Source organism: Gadus chalcogrammus, chromosome 7 (assembly GCF_026213295.1).
Source record: "Gadus chalcogrammus isolate NIFS_2021 chromosome 7, NIFS_Gcha_1.0, whole genome shotgun sequence".
Classification (NCBI taxonomy): domain Eukaryota; kingdom Metazoa; phylum Chordata; class Actinopteri; order Gadiformes; family Gadidae; genus Gadus; species Gadus chalcogrammus.
The window spans coordinates 21,342,915-21,361,323 of NC_079418.1; the positions used below are offsets into that span (position 1 = coordinate 21,342,915).

An 18,409-nucleotide genomic window follows, 5' to 3' on the forward strand; every position below is an offset into this window, starting at 1 on the left:
AAGGCTAAACAATGCAAAGCACAATTTTTCTGCATGTAGTATTTTTTACGTACAAAAAGTGTCAGTAGAAATTGTTTTAGTAATTTAGTAATTCATTGCTTACTGTAATATATCTTTGTTTTGTACGAAAAGTTGTGCATTAATAGCTTAGCAATTATCACTTTTCACGTGTATGGTTAAATATAAGGCTGGTGTCAATAAGCTTTGTAAAAAAAATTAAAGCCTTTTAAAGCCTTATCACATTTCATTAAATTGTTTCATTTATTAATCATTGGATAATAAATGAGGTAGGACAAAGGTTATGACAAGAAGCAGCAGTGCACTTTTGTTTTACTGTTGCCTTTTTTAATTTTTATTGATTCAACGAAGTGAGCATGAATTTATTACCATTTGTTACATTTTTTTATGACTACAAATCATTTTTTGAAAGGCTTCTGTGATCTTGGGCAGTGGGCACTTAGTCTTAAATGTCTTGTCATCCGGTCAATACAAGGTTTTGGGTATGATCTGTGTGTCAATGGGCAAGGCATCAAAGCCAATGACTTCCTCAAAAAAAATGTTATTGGCGTGCATAGCAGGTCCATCACTGTATTTCCTTATAGAATAATATGAGCATAAAATGACTAACACACGTGTCCTGTACAGTAAGGCTCATTGCTTTAGTACCTTCAAAATATATGAATGTACACACTTGTGCAGAGTCAGACACATTGTTCCATCATGAAGACCCCATCATGCAGACCCCATCATGCAGACCCCGAGTAATAATACGACAATATAGTGTTTTTTTCATATCAGCTCATATACATTATAAAGACATTCAATTAATAAATAATCAGATTACACTTAGTGAGTGAACGAATCATCTCTTTTCACACAATCACTCTAAATGGCAAGTATTATGCATATAAATATATACCCATGCTGCAACTGATTAAATTATAAATAAATTAGATTAGACGAATGATTGAAATTGTGCCATTCCAGCAACACTGTGCACTGATGACCAGTACAAATAATCACCACTTGGATTGGGTGAATTTTAGCAGCATGGGTGCTACCAAGACACGATGCATAACGAACAGGATAATGTGACATCTGATCAGTCAAAACAAGGCTTCAGAATAACCTAGGGCAGCTTTCTTCCACACTGTCAACTCTTTTCAGTCCATGGGGTTTATGTTAGAAGAAAAACCTGCCACAGCTATTGTGGGCAGTCGTCTTCTGTTGAGTGGTCCTTTGGTCATGGCAAAAAAAAGCCTTGTTTTCTTTATAATGAGATATTTCATATTTGTGTCAACTCAAATCTTAGTGACCTAGCGAATGCAGTCCCGGCTGAGTCCAACCATGATCATCACTGCAAGTCATTTCCTTTCCTACAGCGAGCACCTCTGTTAATCGCACCAGTACTAGTGTGGAGGAAACTTGCAAATATGGTTGTCCATATGCATGGTTGATTGTGTATCTGTATGTGTGAATCTCTGCGAGGGTGTGTGCGGGTGTCCTTGAGACATTTCTTTTTCAAAGTTCATGGCAGTGGTTGTCAAGCAGCTCCCATCGCTGTGTAGCACTTGACCTTGTTTTACCGCAGCATCAACGATATCTCTCAACGATATCTCTGGGTTTTGCGTTTATCGTCGCCTTGTGCCCGGTTCTATCTGCGGTCCCTCAGAAAGCCGTTATATGGCAGTAGGCCTCCAGGCTGGAGAATAGGATGTAGAGGAACCAAAGGCCAAAGAAAAAGAGGGCCGTTAGCGTCTTGCCGCACTTGGAGCCCCCCAGCTCGCCCCCTATGGACGGCCGCCGGCGTATCATCAGCACGGCGATGATGAGGAAGGCGAAGATGGTGAAGAGCGTGACGGAGAAGGCCAGCGAGCCGGGGTCCACGTGGAACTTCAGGCCCTTCACCTCCCAGTAGATGGCGGCCACGGACCAGGCCAGGCCGATCCCCAGGAACACGTTGACCGCGTTGCTGCCCGTCACGTTGCCGATGGAGGCGTCGGCGTAGGGGTCCTGGGTCGCCGCTACTTTGCTGGCAAACGTATCTGGAGCACAAAGAAGAGCATGGGTTTAGGGGGCTGCATTGGGACTCATGGAGAACAAGCTTTAAAGGTGACATGTGTACCACCAGGTGTGTGAGTGTGATTAGCCGTTACAAGCCGTTTTGAGAATTTGCCTCTTCTGACATCACAAGTGGGCTTGTACACCTAGATGTATAGATAGATCAGTCGACCTGCCTTCCCAGTCAACTGTAGCAAAGGGTGCTCATCTATCCGTCATACATCTAGGTGGACACGCCGACCTAGGATGTCTGATTTTCAAAACGCCTAATCACACTCACACCTGGTGGTGTAATAGAGAGAGATAGACTGAGAGACAGAGAGAGATTTGAGTTTCCGCAATGATGAGGAGGACCACGTCTCCGGTTCAACTGACCAGGGATGGAGGTCCCCAGAGCCACAAACACCACGGCCGTGACCGTGTCCCTCAGGCCCACAGTGCAGCCAAAGTGGGAGGCCAGGTCTCCGATGATGGCCGTCAGGAAGCCGATGACCATGATGGATATGACGAAGCAGGCCCAGCCGTTCCAGTAGGCGGTGGGGGGGACGAAGGCAAACAGAATCTTCCAGAAAATCGTCATTATGTGCAAGAAGTAGTCGAAGCAGTTGGGCATCCGCTGTTCCTCTCCGTCCTCCCCCTCGCCTATCGGGTGGAAGGTAAGGTCAGGGGGCATTCTTTGCTTCTTTGCTTCCACAATATCAAAAAACCTCAATGAAAACCAAAAGGGGCGTTCCTACAGAAGGCGCTATTGTGTATGACCCTATAGTCAGTTCGCATAAATTATGTTATTTTCTGTGAGGCCACGTGCAAAAAAATGATTAAAATGACGGACCTGTGGAGCCCGAACTCCAGCATTAAACCCAGACGTAAAAGCACAAAAGATACGATCGTAGTATCGTATAGCAATATTGGGAGAATCACAATATTTATAGAATCCCAATACATATCGTATCGTCACTCTCGTCATAATCTTTGTTATATCATACCGTGAGGTCCCAGCTGATTCCCGTCCCTAACATACACAGACACAATTTGAAATGTAAATGAACATCCCCTGCCAATGATAAAATGACCAAGCTGTACCTCCAGTGACTGTAACCGCCTCAATGAACTGTTCCTTCCAGGAGTTGGTGCCGATCACAGTGGCCAGGTTAGTGTCCTTAAGCAGCTTGTCCACAGTGCTCTGTCGACATAAACACCAAGAGGTTCAGCTTCAGGTACTGAAGGCCGCGCTTGGATACCGCTACTCTTACGTTTTACTCTAACGCATTTATCGGGACTCAGTTGTCAGAAAGGTGGAAAAAAGGTTGATTTATACAGATTCATTCTTGGTCCTATATGATGCCGTGTTGATGTGAATGCTGTGTTCTCTACCTTAAAACTTGGTTATGAATAAATCCACTTAATTCCTCAAGTCATGCCACTACAACCCCAGAAGATTGCAGGCATGTAAAGGCTATTTGGATTACAGAGGGGCTGAGGAGGAGGATGTAGATGAATTTAAATGAATTTAAATGTATTCAAATCTTGCTGAACTGCAGCAAAGCGCTGCAGTTCAGCAAGATTTGAATACATTTAAATTATTATAAAAATAAACAACATTACATTATATGGCTCAGGACGTATTTTCTGAAGAAAAATGTGTTGTTTTCCATCATCAACTTAAATCAGTTTGAACTGACTTTGTCCCAGCAAAACATTTACAATTAGAATAACAATTAGGGCATTTAGCAGACGCTTTTATCCAAAGTGACTTATATCGGTTAATACACACATTAACACACCGACGGCAGAGTCAACCATGCAAGGCGACAGCCAGCTCGTCAGGAGCAGGCGACAGCCAGCTCATCAGGAGCAGGACACATCAACAGCCATTTAAAAGGAGAACCTAATAATATACTAGAGATATCATAATATGAAATGTTTCTTAGTACACTTAAAGGGTGTTGAATCAACAGAAGGGTACACACAGCATGCGTGGCAAAATTATACCCCATCGAGTATTCCATTTGGACTTATGCCCTCTCCGATCTGATACGCATGTGGATTAAAGGGAACAAAACATGTTAAGGTCTTTGACCCGCTCAACCTCGATCTCTATCCTAGAGTCTAACAACAGAGTAATGTTTTCTTTGGAGCATAGCTAAAATGCACTTTATTAATCATGGACAGCGAGTAAGAACAAAGAATATAACCATATTTTTGGTGTGATAAACATACGCTCAGATGCTGAAGCATTCTACTACACAATGTTTAACCCTTGGAAAATATCCCCTAAACAATGGTTATTAGACAGAATACAAATGTGTTAAGGTAAAACAAACCCTAAAACAAATGTTTTAGATTAAAAGTGATATAGTAGGTTACATAGTAGTGATATAGATCGATGCTGGTCCAGTTTATACACAAAATAGGACAAGATGTAAACATGGACTCAAATTGCCCACTTTATGTTAAACTATTGCATGTGTTATTGGTTCCTGACAGTTTTGGATAACTAGGTAACATCAACAAACATCCTGGCTACACATTCTAGAAGTTTCCCAGAAGGCATTTTCAAAGAGTCCAGGCATTTTCAAAGTACAGAGAACGCCACAGGCCTAGCTGGTCTTTTGGATACCCCTTATAGGCCCTGCCCGGCTGCCACGCACCTTAAAGTTACAGTTCTCCTCTATGACGACCTCAAGTCGCCTGTGCTCTCCCAGGATGGGTTTCCCCATCTCAGCGATCCTCCGTGCATCCTCCTCCTCAGGGCTGGGGTTGCCTAGTGAGCGGACGCAACACACAACAGCTTAGTATTCACGCTAAAATGTTACCGCTAACCGCTATGACTCTGAGCTAATGCACACACGCAAACACACTCTCCCCCCCCGAATTCACTCCACGGATAAAACACACTTTTTAACATGGGCCCTTTTCCCCATGTAATATGTTTTGGGGGCATTAGATACGTTCAAGTGCAATTTTCAGTCATCATTTTGTCAGTATTTTTTTTGCATTGTACATTTTGCCTGTACACCTGTACATTTCTTACCCTGGCACACACACAACAGCAAACCAAAAAGGACAAGCAGGTATTAAAACCAAAAAAGACCGCCAAAACACACTGCAGCTAGATTTCACACAAGCATAAAAGAGTGGATACTCGGCCTTACCCTGGTTGAGTAGCAGGGCTGTGGGAACAGATTCAAGAGAGGTTGAGGTCACTAGCTGTTCAAATGTGATACCATGCGATGCCTCAAAGGGTGAATGTGGGTGGCATTAAACGCCATGCATGAAAATACTTTCAGGCCTCCAGCCTTTGTTAGGAGATTAACAACGACCCAAACAGTAAGACTGAGACCTCTTCACAAGACTTTTTGTAACTTCCAGCTAGAAGTGAGACACCCCCGCAACTACACTCCTATATACCCACTACACTACTCACATCCTGCCTGCCACTAAATCATGAAACATCAAGAGAAGTTCCAGGTACAAGTCTAGCCCTTATACTTATACTACTTGTTCAATGAATGAATGCTATTAGAAAAGCGTGTAATATAGTCCTTCTCCACCCGCCCTCGTAACGACTACATATCCAATTCCCCAACCGCTCTCTGGACTCACTGAGGCTGCCGAGAACAGGCAATTAGCTTTGAAACGCATAATTGGCGATGCCTGTGCCACAGTGCAACAAAGCAGAAAGGCTGCGTGGTGCCATGTAATCTTCAGTTACTGACTCTGATGCAGTTCAGCGGTCAGCCGAAGACTCACACACACCCTATCACACAGCCACACACATACACACCCACACCCAAACTCAAACACACACAGAACCAAACACACCCACACATGGACAAACACACACACACACAATCAAGAATGATAAATATAGATGATATTCAATTGATTATTATTATTATTGGGCCCACTGGTGACCATAGCAGCATATTCTATACATGAAGGCATATAGGGTGACATACCTGAGATTCCTCTTTTTAGCCATTTGGGGTCCTCCAGGATCACAGAGAAGGTCTCCTGCTTCTCATATTCTGCCACATTAATGATGCGTACCTGGATGATCTGACTGAACACACACACACACACACAAACCAACAAACATCAACAACCATAACATAGTGGGATTATAGCTAAAGTAAGATTGAGCCCCTCCTAGTTAATAGGCAAGAGACTTTCAGAATCCAAAAACTCCATAACAGTGTTGTGTCCACTCTGATTGGCTGTGCCGCTGTGTGATGCGTCACGCGTCGCACTAGCGTAGCTCGACTGGCTGGGTGCCGTGAGTGGGAGGGGTTCTGGGAGGGTCGATAGCAAGATTCTTGTTAACAAAGAGGGGTACGGGCTGGCTAGTATTTATTATTCTAACATTATATCCAATATTTATTTTATTTTATTGATACAATTACTGAAATAATCGATCGGCATTGAGGAAAAATATTTGTAGCGACGCGCTAGTTTCAATGTTACACATTGTGTCTTCAGGAAACATAAGAATAACTTAATTAACCTTTTATTAGCATTCAAATGAGATGCATATAGCCTCATAAGGCCCGCCCACCCTAAAATGAAACTCACCCACCTCCGCCTTCACTAAAATATTTACATTCTCTGTGCTATCTAAATCACATCATGGGCTGAAGTGACCTAAATATTTAATCACAAAGGACATAGCTAACTTATTCATGACTAAACATAGTGTTTGCAGACAGGCATGTGTGCACAAGCACATGGTGGTCACCGAAGGCCAGGGATCTTTAGGCAACGCAGGGCGATGCCGGAAGACCGGTGGGTGGTACGCCATACTGGCGTACTGAATGTAGAAAATACTGTTTGGTCAACGGACACAAACGAGTCGTTTAGCGGTGGCAAACGATAGTGGGCTCACAATACGATTTGATGATGTTTTCGTCGTGCTGATACGGTGTGTATTGCGATTTTGTAAATATTGCGAAAGGATAGTACTATCTTGAGTGCGATTTAATCGTATTTTAAGTGAACATGGCCGAACAGAACACAGTCGATGCGAATAAAGGAACAAGGGAACGCTTCCATCAATAGAGACATCATATCGCCCTCTGCAGGACGGTACCATTCATTTGCTTCCACTAAGTTTTAGGGGAAGCATTGAAGAACAACAATTTAGAATTTAAGTTGTTCCCTTACATAATGTGACCCAATTTTTTGTCAACTTTACGATAAAAGTATGACGGAATCAGAAGCTTTTCTAACCCCTGCTCCCTAAAGTGTTTCCAGTGCACATGCAATGTCTGTCTACACTGAAATAACTCAGCAAGTGGACATCCTGACGTGAGTCATGGCTGACCCATTAGCCTTGATCTACAAACAACTTATAGAGCCTGAATATTTAAAGGAAAACTGATCTGCTAGATAACATGAGGTGAGGACAGCCTCTATAACCTGAGCAGGGCGTAGGATTGTTCCCCGTTGTCAACCGTCCCTGAATGTCGGTTCACAGAGAAGCACACTAGCTATGCAAAGCTCCCCTGCAGCGAGCAGTAGGAGAATTGCAACTGGGAGTTGTGCCAATGCTTGATTGCAAAGCCTTGGCTAAGCATTGGTGATTAACAAATCACGTCTCATGTCTCATAGACAAAAGGCGCCACCAAGTAGCAGAGCTTATTGGGGAGTACAAGAAAACTAAAGTAACCTGACGCCTAACTCGACACCTCCCAGTCACAGGCGCACAGTGTTGGCTTCGGATACATCCTATTCTTGCATTTTAGCCGTAGCTGAAGTGAGCTAAATGTAAATAAACTTGTATCCTCCATTGAGAGAGCCATGCTAATTGGAGAACAGACTGCCTTCAATCAAAGACGGTTTTCTAATATGGCAACATGTTGGACAAAGCTTTTGAACTTGAACTTGACTACATAATATACTACATAATAACAATTCTTTGTTTGCAACTGACGTCACAGCTAATTAAAATTCGTAACCAAACCGGAAGTCGGCCATCTTGGTAGGAAAGCATTCACAATATTGCGCCCCTCTACACTGGTTTCAGTCACATTAGAGTGGAGGTCATTCAATCGCAAAGCGCGTATCTAACCTCAATTGTTTCTCTATTATATTATTTTGTTTGGCTAATAATGCCTACCAGTTGTGCTGTGCACTGTTGTGCGAATAATTTCATATGGGAGGATGGGAATTGCAGTTTTTTTAGGATTCCAAGAGTGATCACAACTCAAGGTGAGCGGATGCGTGAGTTGACCGAGGAGCGACGCCGCACTTGGATTTCGAACATCTACCGGGGCGACCCGGCACAAATAAATCTCGCCAACACTCGTATTTGTGGTAATCACTTCAGCAACTGTAGGTCGGGAATACCAATGTGCAGCAAGTTCTGGGAATACTCCCACCTTAAAAAATGCCTCAGCACTCTGAATTGTGGAAGCACAAAACTGAGCGTCAGGCAGGATCCTTTCAATGTATATCCCCTTTGTGGTCGAGACCACAAAGTCGCAGTTATCCAAGCCACATATAAATATCTGGGCTTGGACTTGGAAATAGTAGGCATAATGCCGGTCAAGTCTGATGATAGTTCTGTTTTTCAATAGGCAGAAATCTTTGACTCCTGCTGCGGCTTCAGGGTCAACGTCTCGAAACCTATAAGGGCATTTGATTTCACAGACCCCTGAACCGCAGCACTTACAGGAGTAAACTATGCCATCTGGGGAGGCTCCAAGAAAGGGCTTTTGAGGGTAAACGAACAAACCACAGTCAGAGACCGAGAAATCTTCATGCGTTTTAATCATTTCTTCTGCAGAACAAGCCCTTGCTTGTGCTTCATTATTCAGACCCCAAGATGTTGCTGCATTGGAAATTTTATTTGCTTCCGGGTAGTAAATCGAGGTTATTAAGAGATGAAGATGGCTTGTGAAGTTTGGTTCGACAAGCCGCCTTCAGCTTGGATGCAGTGATCCGTCCAGCCCGCTGCTTAAACCAATTTTGATCGCTTGTGTTTTCCTACCAAGATGGCCGCCGTCGTGACGTAACCACTTTTTACGTCATTTTGATCACGTGGTTTCAAACGAAGAATAATAAAGTGGCGAAGTCACGCCCCTTCCGGTAGAGTCCATGGGACCTATGAGATCGAAAAATATGAATGGGTTTCAATGGAGAGAAAGTAATTATTTTCTGGTCCCAGTCTTTATATGCCCTGGATTACACAAAGGTTGTTTGTGGATTTAAATGATACATTTTCATGTCAAGAGTTTGACCGTTTATTGTGCAATTGTTCAGTTAAAGGCTGTAGAGAAAACACAATGAGAAAGACTACACGTCTCGTATGTGACGTCACGCTCCCTGCGACTGGTGTGGACAAGACTGACAATCACCCTGTTATCCTCCCCTTGGAAAAAAGCGGTGATTTGGAGATCGCCATGTCTGTACCAGAGTGGAGGTGACGTATATCATTCACGTCGAGAGCAGCAAGGGGCTGTAGTTCACAAAGCGGCCTCACACAAACCTAACATTATCAAACTTCTTCGCAAAATGTTTTAGCTTTCTTTGGATGAAAAATTATCATTTAAATCCACAAACAACATCTGTGTAATCCAGGGCATATAAAGACTGGGACCAGAAAATAATTATTTTCTCTCCATTGAAACCCATTCATATTTTTCGATCTCATAGGTCCCATGGGCTCTACCGGAAGGGGCGTGACTTCGCCACTCTATACATAGGAGACATGCCTTGTGTTTCCTTTTCAAAGACACAGGTATACTTTCTACGTTGCTAGTGGTCATGTTCTGGGGTCAACGTTGTATGGTGGTAGGGCTCCTGTATTCAGTGTTACACACTGGTAGGTTCGGAGTAGCCCCCACCCCCTGACCACTAACTACCTAAAGTGCACTGCCTTGAAAAGTATTTAATATATGCAATGAATAATCATTGTTATATTTATAATTGTTTACATACATTTAGTTATTTCTCTTATTAGTCATTCATATATAGACGCTTTTATCCCAAGCGACTCATAGAGAAATCAGACCAATGTCACAAGGAGCCGAGAGGCTTTTATATCTCCCTCCAAGGCGCTGATATTTGGATATCGAACCCTGCAGCCTTTCAGCAGAGAAGCCCTCGCCCCTCCGCCTCCGCCCCAGTCTCACCTGGTCTGCTCGTTGGTGAACTCCAGCTCGCCCTGGGCCGACTCGTAGTCCACGCCCGAGCGCGCCGTGCCGTCCTCGGTGCGGTAGGGCACGCACACCGTGCCCCTGGAGCCCGAGTTCCTGACCACCTTCACGGCCACCACGCCCGAGCTCTCGCTCACCCGCAGCATCCTCTGGCCGAAGGTGAAGATGCCGGCGTGGTCGTCGTCGATGATGGTCACCGTGGCCAGCGTGGGCTCCACCAGCCGGCCCTTGGGCGGTGTGCTCACGCTGCCGTCCTCTAGCCTCAGGTTCTGCAGACGCACAAAGAAGTGCTCGTCCTCCTCAAACACGTCGTCGTCCAGGATGCCTACCTGGGGGAGCAAGGGACAGGTGTGGCTCTGGGACTGGCGCGCACGTTTGAAAACAAACAAAGACAGGAGCCCCGTTTTCTGAGAAGCCGAGGTTTCCGCATCCGATGGCCGTATCTTATACCGGTTCCTATATCACTTTGTGCATTAGGAGTCTGGAGGTGCTCGGTCGGCGGAGCTAGGGTTGCAGGCTGATCAATGATTACTCAATCCGCTCGACCTTTGACCCGTCTCCACGGCTTCCGCACGTCGCGGTTGTCAGTAGGGCTCGGACGCTGTGCCGAAGAAACGTTCATAAGAACAAGCTTTTTTTTTATTGAGCTTGCATAATCTATTTATTTATTTATTGCTACACACTCCATTTATTTATTAACATAAATAAGATATAATAATTGCTGCTAACATCTGCTGCTGCTTCTTCTTTTTTAAAATGTAGTTATTTATTTATACAATGACTTGTTGCATTTTAGCTTGTGTTTTTCTTGCTTGTTTATGTGTCTTGTCTGTACTACCGCTGCTGGAATTTTTGAATTTCTCTGAAGGAGCATTACCAAGGGATCAATAAAGTGTCTATCTATCTATCTATCTATAAGAGCTTCTTCGTTCATAAGAGTGGCCCCGTGAGTACCTCTACAATGCACAACGTTGCCTGTTGTTTTCCAGCCAGGGGGAATGGAATATGAGACTTTTGAATAGCATCAAAGCATACCTATATTTAACAATGTGTGTATGTATTATTATTGAGGCCTTTCCATTGTGCATCAAACCCATCTCCTGACCCTTTATATCCCTGCAGTCTGTTTTCAGCACACTTTTCTTTCTGCTCTTTCTCCACTCTACTCAAAGTACAATTGTTGTCTCCATGCATAAATAAATAAATAAAATAAATTAAACGAAAAGGAAAGCAACACACACACACACACACACACACACACACACACACACACACACACACACACACACACACACACACACACACACACACACACACACACACACACACACACACACACACACACGGCGACTCCCTCCCCCACCTTAATCTCCTTGCGTGTCTCCCCCGGCTTGAACACCAGCGTGCCCTTGGCCAGCTCGTAGTCGGCCCCGGCGTTGGCCGAGCCGTTCTCGGTGCAGTAGTCCACCTGGAAGGTGTCCTGGCCCGTGCCGCCCTGGCACACCACCGCCAGACTGGTGGCGCCGCAGTTCTCCGTGCATTGGTACTGGGCCCGCTCGAAGAAGACGATGGCGCACGAGGCACCGTCGCCGCCGCCCGCCGCCGCCTGCCGGTGGCGCACGTGCTTCCAGAGCACGCTGCCCGCGCCGATCATCAGCCGCGTGGCCTGGATGCGGCGGAAGGCCCGGCTCTTCTTCTGCTGCAGCAGCGCCGAGTAGTTGGCCATCTCGATCAGCTGCTCCAGGTCCTTGTCGGGATGCTTCTCCTTCAGCTCCTTCAGGATGCGCACCACCTGCCGTCCGGGAAAGGGAGAGGGAGGAAGGGGGGGGGGGGGGGGGGGGGAGGGAGACGGAGAGACAGAGGGGGGGGGGGGGGAACGAAAGAGGGAGAGAGAGACAGAGAGAAGGAGGGGGATGAGAGAGGGCCACAGGGAGATGGAGAAAGGGACAGAGGGAACGAAAGAAGGAGAGAGGGACAGAGAGAGGTAGAGAGAGGGAGACGGAGACAAAGAAAGAGGAAGAGAAAGAGACAGACGGAGAGAGGGAGGTAGAGAGAGGAACAATTCAACACAGCTGTATAGTTAAATTCAACCATGCACTTGATGATCATCTAAATATCTTGGCTAGCTCACCTTACTCTCTTTATGCACTATTTAACGAGCAAGAAAATCAAAACTGACAGAACAAAAGAAAGGAAACTGCCGTACTGAATGAATAATCTTGGCCATTGCCACTCCTGATAATAAGTTCAGGCTTGATTTCCACAGCACTAAAGTTGAAACCTCAAACACTGGCAAGAAGGAAAAAGGGTTTGAACTTGTGCCGTTGCAGTGGAAATAACCCTTGATAAAAATCGGTTATTCCACGAGCGGTTGAAAAGCCCCTACTCCCTTCCCGGTGTCCCACCTCCTCGCGGTTGGCGTCCTCCTCGCCGGCCGCCTGCACGGAGACGGACACGCTCGAGCAGTTCCCAGCGCCAGCGCCTCCGTCGGGGAACTTTCCGTCCATTACCACGTCGATGCCGTTGGGCTCGGCGTCGCCCTCCATCTGCACCACGATGCCGTGCCTCTTGTCGGCGCGGTAACGCCTGTTCATGTACTTGTAGAACAGCAGGCGGCGGTCGGCGATCCAGGCCAGGACCACGCACACGGGGAAGTAGAGCAGGGTCACCACGGCCTCCCACACCTGGGGGACAGAGGGGGCCCCAACCCCGGACCGTTAAAGGTGACATATTATACCACCGAGCAACGTTTGCTCCATTCCACTGTTTGACTGGTAGACTGAACCGTCCGTCAAACATCGAGGTGGACACGCCCACTTGTGATGTCAGAAGAGGCAGATTTTTTCAAAGCGGACTGTAACGGCTAATCACACTCACACCTGGTGGGATAACATGTCAACTTAAAGCCAGGGCTGGTTTGGCGGTAGCCGGGTTAAGAAACATGACACGGTACGAGGCCCATGGGTCTTCTGTGCAGACATGCTGTAGATATTAGCGGTTCCACCCCCTCATCCCGATCCGATATATCATATTGTAGGATATATGACGTGATAAATGATCATGGGTTGGGGTCTCAGGTGCACGTTTACGTAAGATCCAACCCAGGAGGACCGGCCAAAAGGTAAATCTGCCAATTTCTTTGTGGTATTTCCCATCTGAAAATGACACATTCATCATTCCCAGATGGGTAAAAAATATTGGATGAATGGGCAGACCTACCTCCACAATCCCAGGGGAGATGACAGCCAGGATGAGGTAGAGCCAGATGTAGGCGAAGATGCTCCAGAAGGCCGTGATGAAGAACACCCGTAGGTGCTTGATCTTCCGCGACTCCCCATCCGGGATGACCAACACGCACACGCCGAGGATCACAAACATGTTGAACGCCGCGCTGCCCACGATGGTGCTCGGACCCAGCTCCCCGGCGTTGAAGTTGTGGCCGCACACCTGGGCGTGGGAAAGATGGAGGTCAGGCCAACGGAGAGACGACAGAGGCTTGGCTCTGCACCCACTGGTCCGATCACAAGTTGCTAAGAAAGGGCCGGCTAGTCTGCTTGTTGTGTTTGTGTTTTATAGTTTTAGTTTAATTAAATGTATTCCATGTTCTCTCATATTGAACAATTGCAAAGGGCAGTTATCGACGGACGCAGACCAAAATGCTGTGGAACGCAATTGGATCAACCGTGGGACACATCAGCGTCGGACATCTTGGTTGTTTATGAAGAGGCCCTCCCACATAGGGCTCCGATGTTCATCTTTGTCATGTTTCATCGTATCAAACTAGAGCCATTGGAGCGGTTGTGACTGGCCCCACCCAGGCCAGGTATGCTGGAAATCGTGCCAAACAATACATTTACAAGATAAAATAATCCTGCCTTGCTTTGAACGTCAGGGGATAAGAGACCAATGGCAGAGCAAATAAAACATGAGCCTGCAGATTTGTGTGGTTTCAAGGCTTATTTCTCCCAAGTATCTGCTGTAAAATGCCTGACCACTCCATAATGACATGATGAAAAGAATGCTAACCATATTTCATAATTGATCATTGATAATCATAAGTGTCCGTAAATGACTAAACTAAACAGAAAGTGAGGGATTGAAGGGGCTGTACCTCTATGACAGACAGAAGGATCTCAGGGGCAGAGGAGCCCAGGGCCATGAGGGTGAGGTTGGACACCGTCTCGTTCCAGATGCGTACTGTGGTGACTTGGACTTCACCGTTGGGTTTAGTGATGGTCACCTCTTTCTCCTAGAAGGACAGATGTTGGAAAGTAGATTGCTACTACACAATCGTTGCATTTCTAAAAGTCTACCAGCAGCCCATGAATTACTTTGAATATATAACATTGTTGTACTTAACGGCATACATTTTTTTATCACAAATCAAGTCATTCTTCCTTGGTTCTGTTGTTACAACGAGTGCAATAGTTTAGTGCAATAGTGGATAGAAGGGACAACATTACATTCTTACATCATTGTACAGTTCCCAGTGATTTTCCGAGGGGTCTTAAGAGCACCTACTTGACAGTGAAGCACCGGATTCAAGTTGCCCAAATATAAGATAAGATAACAATCCCCCCCAGAAAGACTGGGCTTGGCGACCCTACCTGGGAGGTGATGACCTCGATGGAGGCCATGAAGCGGTCTGCGATGATGGACACCCCCAGGAACATGTAGAGCAGGCAGCTGAAGTACAAAACCGCCCGGCCCGCCTGCTCGCCGATCGGCGGGTCCAAGGGCAGCCACACCGGCAGCAGGATGCCGGGATGGCACACCACCTTGTCGGCACACTTCTTGGGGGGGGTGGTGTTGGTGGAGGGGGTGTGGGGCTGCTGCGTGCCCGAGGCCCGCTCCACCGCCCGGGACTGGGAGGAGGCGCAGGGCTGCGGCAGCAGGAGCAGGCCGGAGGTCAGGAGCAGGAAGAGGAGGACGGGGTAGGGGTGGAGAGGCAGGGGCCCCATAATGTCCCCGGGTGGGGTGGTGGCCGGTGGTGGTGGTGGTGGTGGTGGGGGGGGAGGCGGGGCAGGGTGGAGGGGGTGCCACCGGGCCGTGGAGCTAGCTCAGGCTGCTTTTTCCTGACGGACGGAATACAAGTATGAGCTCAGTCAAATTGTGATTGTTGTTGTTTTTATCAGACTAATCCATTGAAAGAAAATGGACTGTTGCTCTTCCAACACTTGAAGCTCAGTGGCACCATTTTTTTTTGATAATCCGTCCTGACCCCGTATCAAAATGAAATTGATTTGCAAAAGGGAAAGCTTCAAACATTCAAGGTCGAGCAATTGACCGAGCATGACCTTGAAAGCCAAGGATACACAAGTAGCAGTAGACTATTAATGTTCCAATATTCCCATTAAACAAATAATCCATCTTAAACTAAAGGGCAAAGTACACCAAGCGTATGGGGTTGTGTCTTCAGAGATATAACTGGGCGCAGTGTTCCAAGTTTTCCCCTCACTAGCCAAAGCTATGTGGCTTGGTGGCATGGTGAAAAGAATCAGTAAAGAAAACAGTTACCAAACTGACACATCAACAGCAGCTTTGTTTTTCCATCATTCTCGTTCTATAGTCAAGGCGACCGAAAACACAAAGTTAACGAGGGAACAAGAAATGTAGGCCAATGGAAACCACCAATTCCACACGTTTCACAGGTGATGTCAAAAGATGTCCAGTGACTTATTTTGGATTATCATATTCATGTATTTTTCGTAGTCATCGACTACAAATAAACTATCCTGCAAGAGATGAATGACCACCAACTAGCGGCTGATGGCCCTCTGCCTATATATGATTGCCCTGGTAGTCTTTCTTAAAGCCCACAGAATTACATCATGACTAACCTCAGAAGATCTAAATAAACACTACGGAAACCAATTTCCCGCTCCATTTACGCCAGTCATGCAGGTATGTAGGCCAGGATGTCATCTATATAGTCCCTGATTCAGGTCTGGGTCTCTGTGTCAACACATTGAGAGAGCGTTACCCTCCAGGTTAAACTGTAGCAGGACGATGAGGGGTTTGTGAATGTGTCTGAGAAAATGTGCGTCTTCGTAGGGGTAAGCTCCGTCTGTCCTTAACCCCCCCCCCCCCCACGGCCTCCCCCTCCCCCTCCGTCCTACTGCACGGGTGCAGACTGCATTGTTGTGCGTTGGGAGTTGTAACAGATACTGGGGTGCTGCATCTTTGATGCTGCCAGCTCATTATGGGGTTGTGATTCAGAAACCCAGCGCACACAGGGCTAGCGCATCGCATTTCACTTTCCAAGTCCTGCTATGGTTACCACGACCTCAGACTGAGGGCCGCCTTACACCCGCTGGACTTTGGGGGTGGTCATTGTGATGTTGGGGGGGGGGGGGGGGGGGGGGGGCGGTAACCAAGAAATAACGTAAACAATCCCCACTCAGCCAGGAATACACACAGGTAAGAGGGTGAAGGCTGGGCTGATGATAAGCCGGAAGTTGCTGATGTTTAGTTTATGAATGCCATATTCGTATATATGAGACAGGGTGAGGGCTAGAGGCTTAATATAACAAAAAGATAATTTTGTATTCAAAGGTCAGCTTCAAAATAAAGTTATATCCAAATGAGAGATTTACATCTCAAATGATCGGTATATTGATCGCAAAGATAAGCGCTGCCTGACATTCCTCTGTAATGGCTGGGGAATTGTTGCATGATAATATTACTCTAACAACACATTGATTCATTGGGCGGCCGGCTCTAACAAAGCAAGCACATTGCATTGCTTATTCATGCCCCTGTCTAAATTTAGTAGGCTCTTTCTTTCCTCGTCATCTAATACAAGCAATTCAATTCTTAGCACTATTTACGAGACGGTCGAAGGAGTACTTATTATGGCACACGGGGGGGGGGACAGAGAGCGAAAGAGAGAGAGAGAGAGAGAGAGAGAGAGAGAGAGAGAGAGAGAGAGAGAGAGAGAGAGAGAGAGAGACACTTGGACCGTGCCGGGAAAAAGGTGTGCATAAGACAGGCATATTTGGCAGTGTAAAATCGTATATAGAGGGTGAGAAAAAGAGAGCGATATAGACAGAGAGAGAGAGACAAAAAGAATGAGAGGGGAAGGGTTAGAGAAAAAGAGGAAGAAACAAAAGAGGGAGAGAGCAAAAGAGAGAGAGAGAGAGAGAGAGAGAGAGAGAGACAGAGAGAGAGAGAGGGGGGAGAGAGAGAGAGAGAGAGAGAGAGAGAGAGAGAGAGACTAAGAGAAAGAGACTAAGAGAGAGAGAGGGAGAGGATATCTTGATCTCCTCCTTTAATGTGTTCATGGAAACACACTCACAATAACATAGAAACAAAAACCCTACTCTGCTCCTAGCACCTCCGGTTATCTCCTCTCTCACCCTAAAGCCCAAGGTGGTACGGCTGGGCGGGGGTGGTGAGGATGTTGAGGGGGGAGGGTCATGCTCTCCTCCGGCCGAAGACACACTGAGCTGTGAGACAGCTCATCTCCCCTTACCTGCCTCTGGCATGGTCGCTGTCTGTCAGCATTGCCTATAAGTGATTGCCTGGTATTATCTTACACAGATAGGAACACCGGCAAACAGGGAATTAGCGCCTTTTAGCGTTTAGCTCGGCGAGGTAACATCGGCATAGTAGTGTCTCATGTACATGTATGTACATGTACATAATGTATTCATGTACAATATGCACATGCTACATTACATTAGAGGATTGTGTTTTCACCTGACCTTAAGTCAGTCACTAAGCGCCAATCGCTACGCCTCAATGGGTGCTACAGCTATGGCACTACCATGCCACTCTACATTGTTACTGGTTACTTATTAACGTTGTAATGCCAGATGGATGCATACAGAGCGCCTAAAAGTTATCTTTCTGCCTAACCAGAATGACAACCTGGGCTTGATGCGTGTCCAATGGAACAGGATGAGGCTCTTCCTCCAAAAGCAAAACAATAATCTGTAACTTTTTGTTGGCGATATACTTAACAGAGAGGGCTCAAAAGTAGCACTTGTAAATCCTAAATCCATGTAAATATATCGTAACCCAGGCAAACAAACAACTCTGTCTCGCATGAGAAACGCTTTGGCAGCACAATCTCGATTCAATATCACTATTCTAAACAACGTTTGAAAAACATTTACTCCCAACCATAAGGACTATTACAGTTTTTTCCTATCGTTTTAGGCAATTTACCTAAACCATGTTCACAT

At 46.2% G+C, this 18,409-nt stretch overlaps 1 protein-coding gene across 1 annotated transcript; it reads right to left on the reverse strand.

Annotated features, from left to right (window-relative positions):
* Positions 1-323: 323 nt before the first annotated feature.
* Positions 324-15,181, reverse strand: slc8a2a (solute carrier family 8 member 2a). Its single transcript, XM_056594235.1, has 11 exons — positions 14,828-15,181; positions 14,332-14,469; positions 13,440-13,667; positions 12,626-12,904; positions 11,584-12,012; positions 10,197-10,549; positions 6,024-6,127; positions 4,713-4,825; positions 3,145-3,244; positions 2,437-2,703; positions 324-2,045 (listed from the first exon to the last, which is right to left on the reverse strand). Exons 1-11 carry the CDS (start codon positions 15,179-15,181, stop codon positions 1,669-1,671), a joined length of 2,742 nt encoding a protein of 913 aa, XP_056450210.1. The 3' UTR covers positions 324-1,668.
* Positions 15,182-18,409: the final 3,228 nt, after the last annotated feature.

Excerpts from the sequence above, each read along its gene's own strand:
- slc8a2a (XM_056594235.1), bottom strand. The coding sequence starts at position 15,181 with ATGGGGCCCCTGCCTCTCCACCCCTACCCCGTCCTCCTCTTCCTGCTC. Across the intron at positions 12,013-12,625 it reads AGGACGCCAACCGCGAGGAG|GTGGTGCGCATCCTGAAGGA; the intron begins GTGGGACACCGG and ends CCCGGACGGCAG. Across the intron at positions 6,128-10,196 it reads TTCACCAACGAGCAGACCAG|TCAGATCATCCAGGTACGCA; the intron begins GTGAGACTGGGG and ends GTGTGTGTTCAG.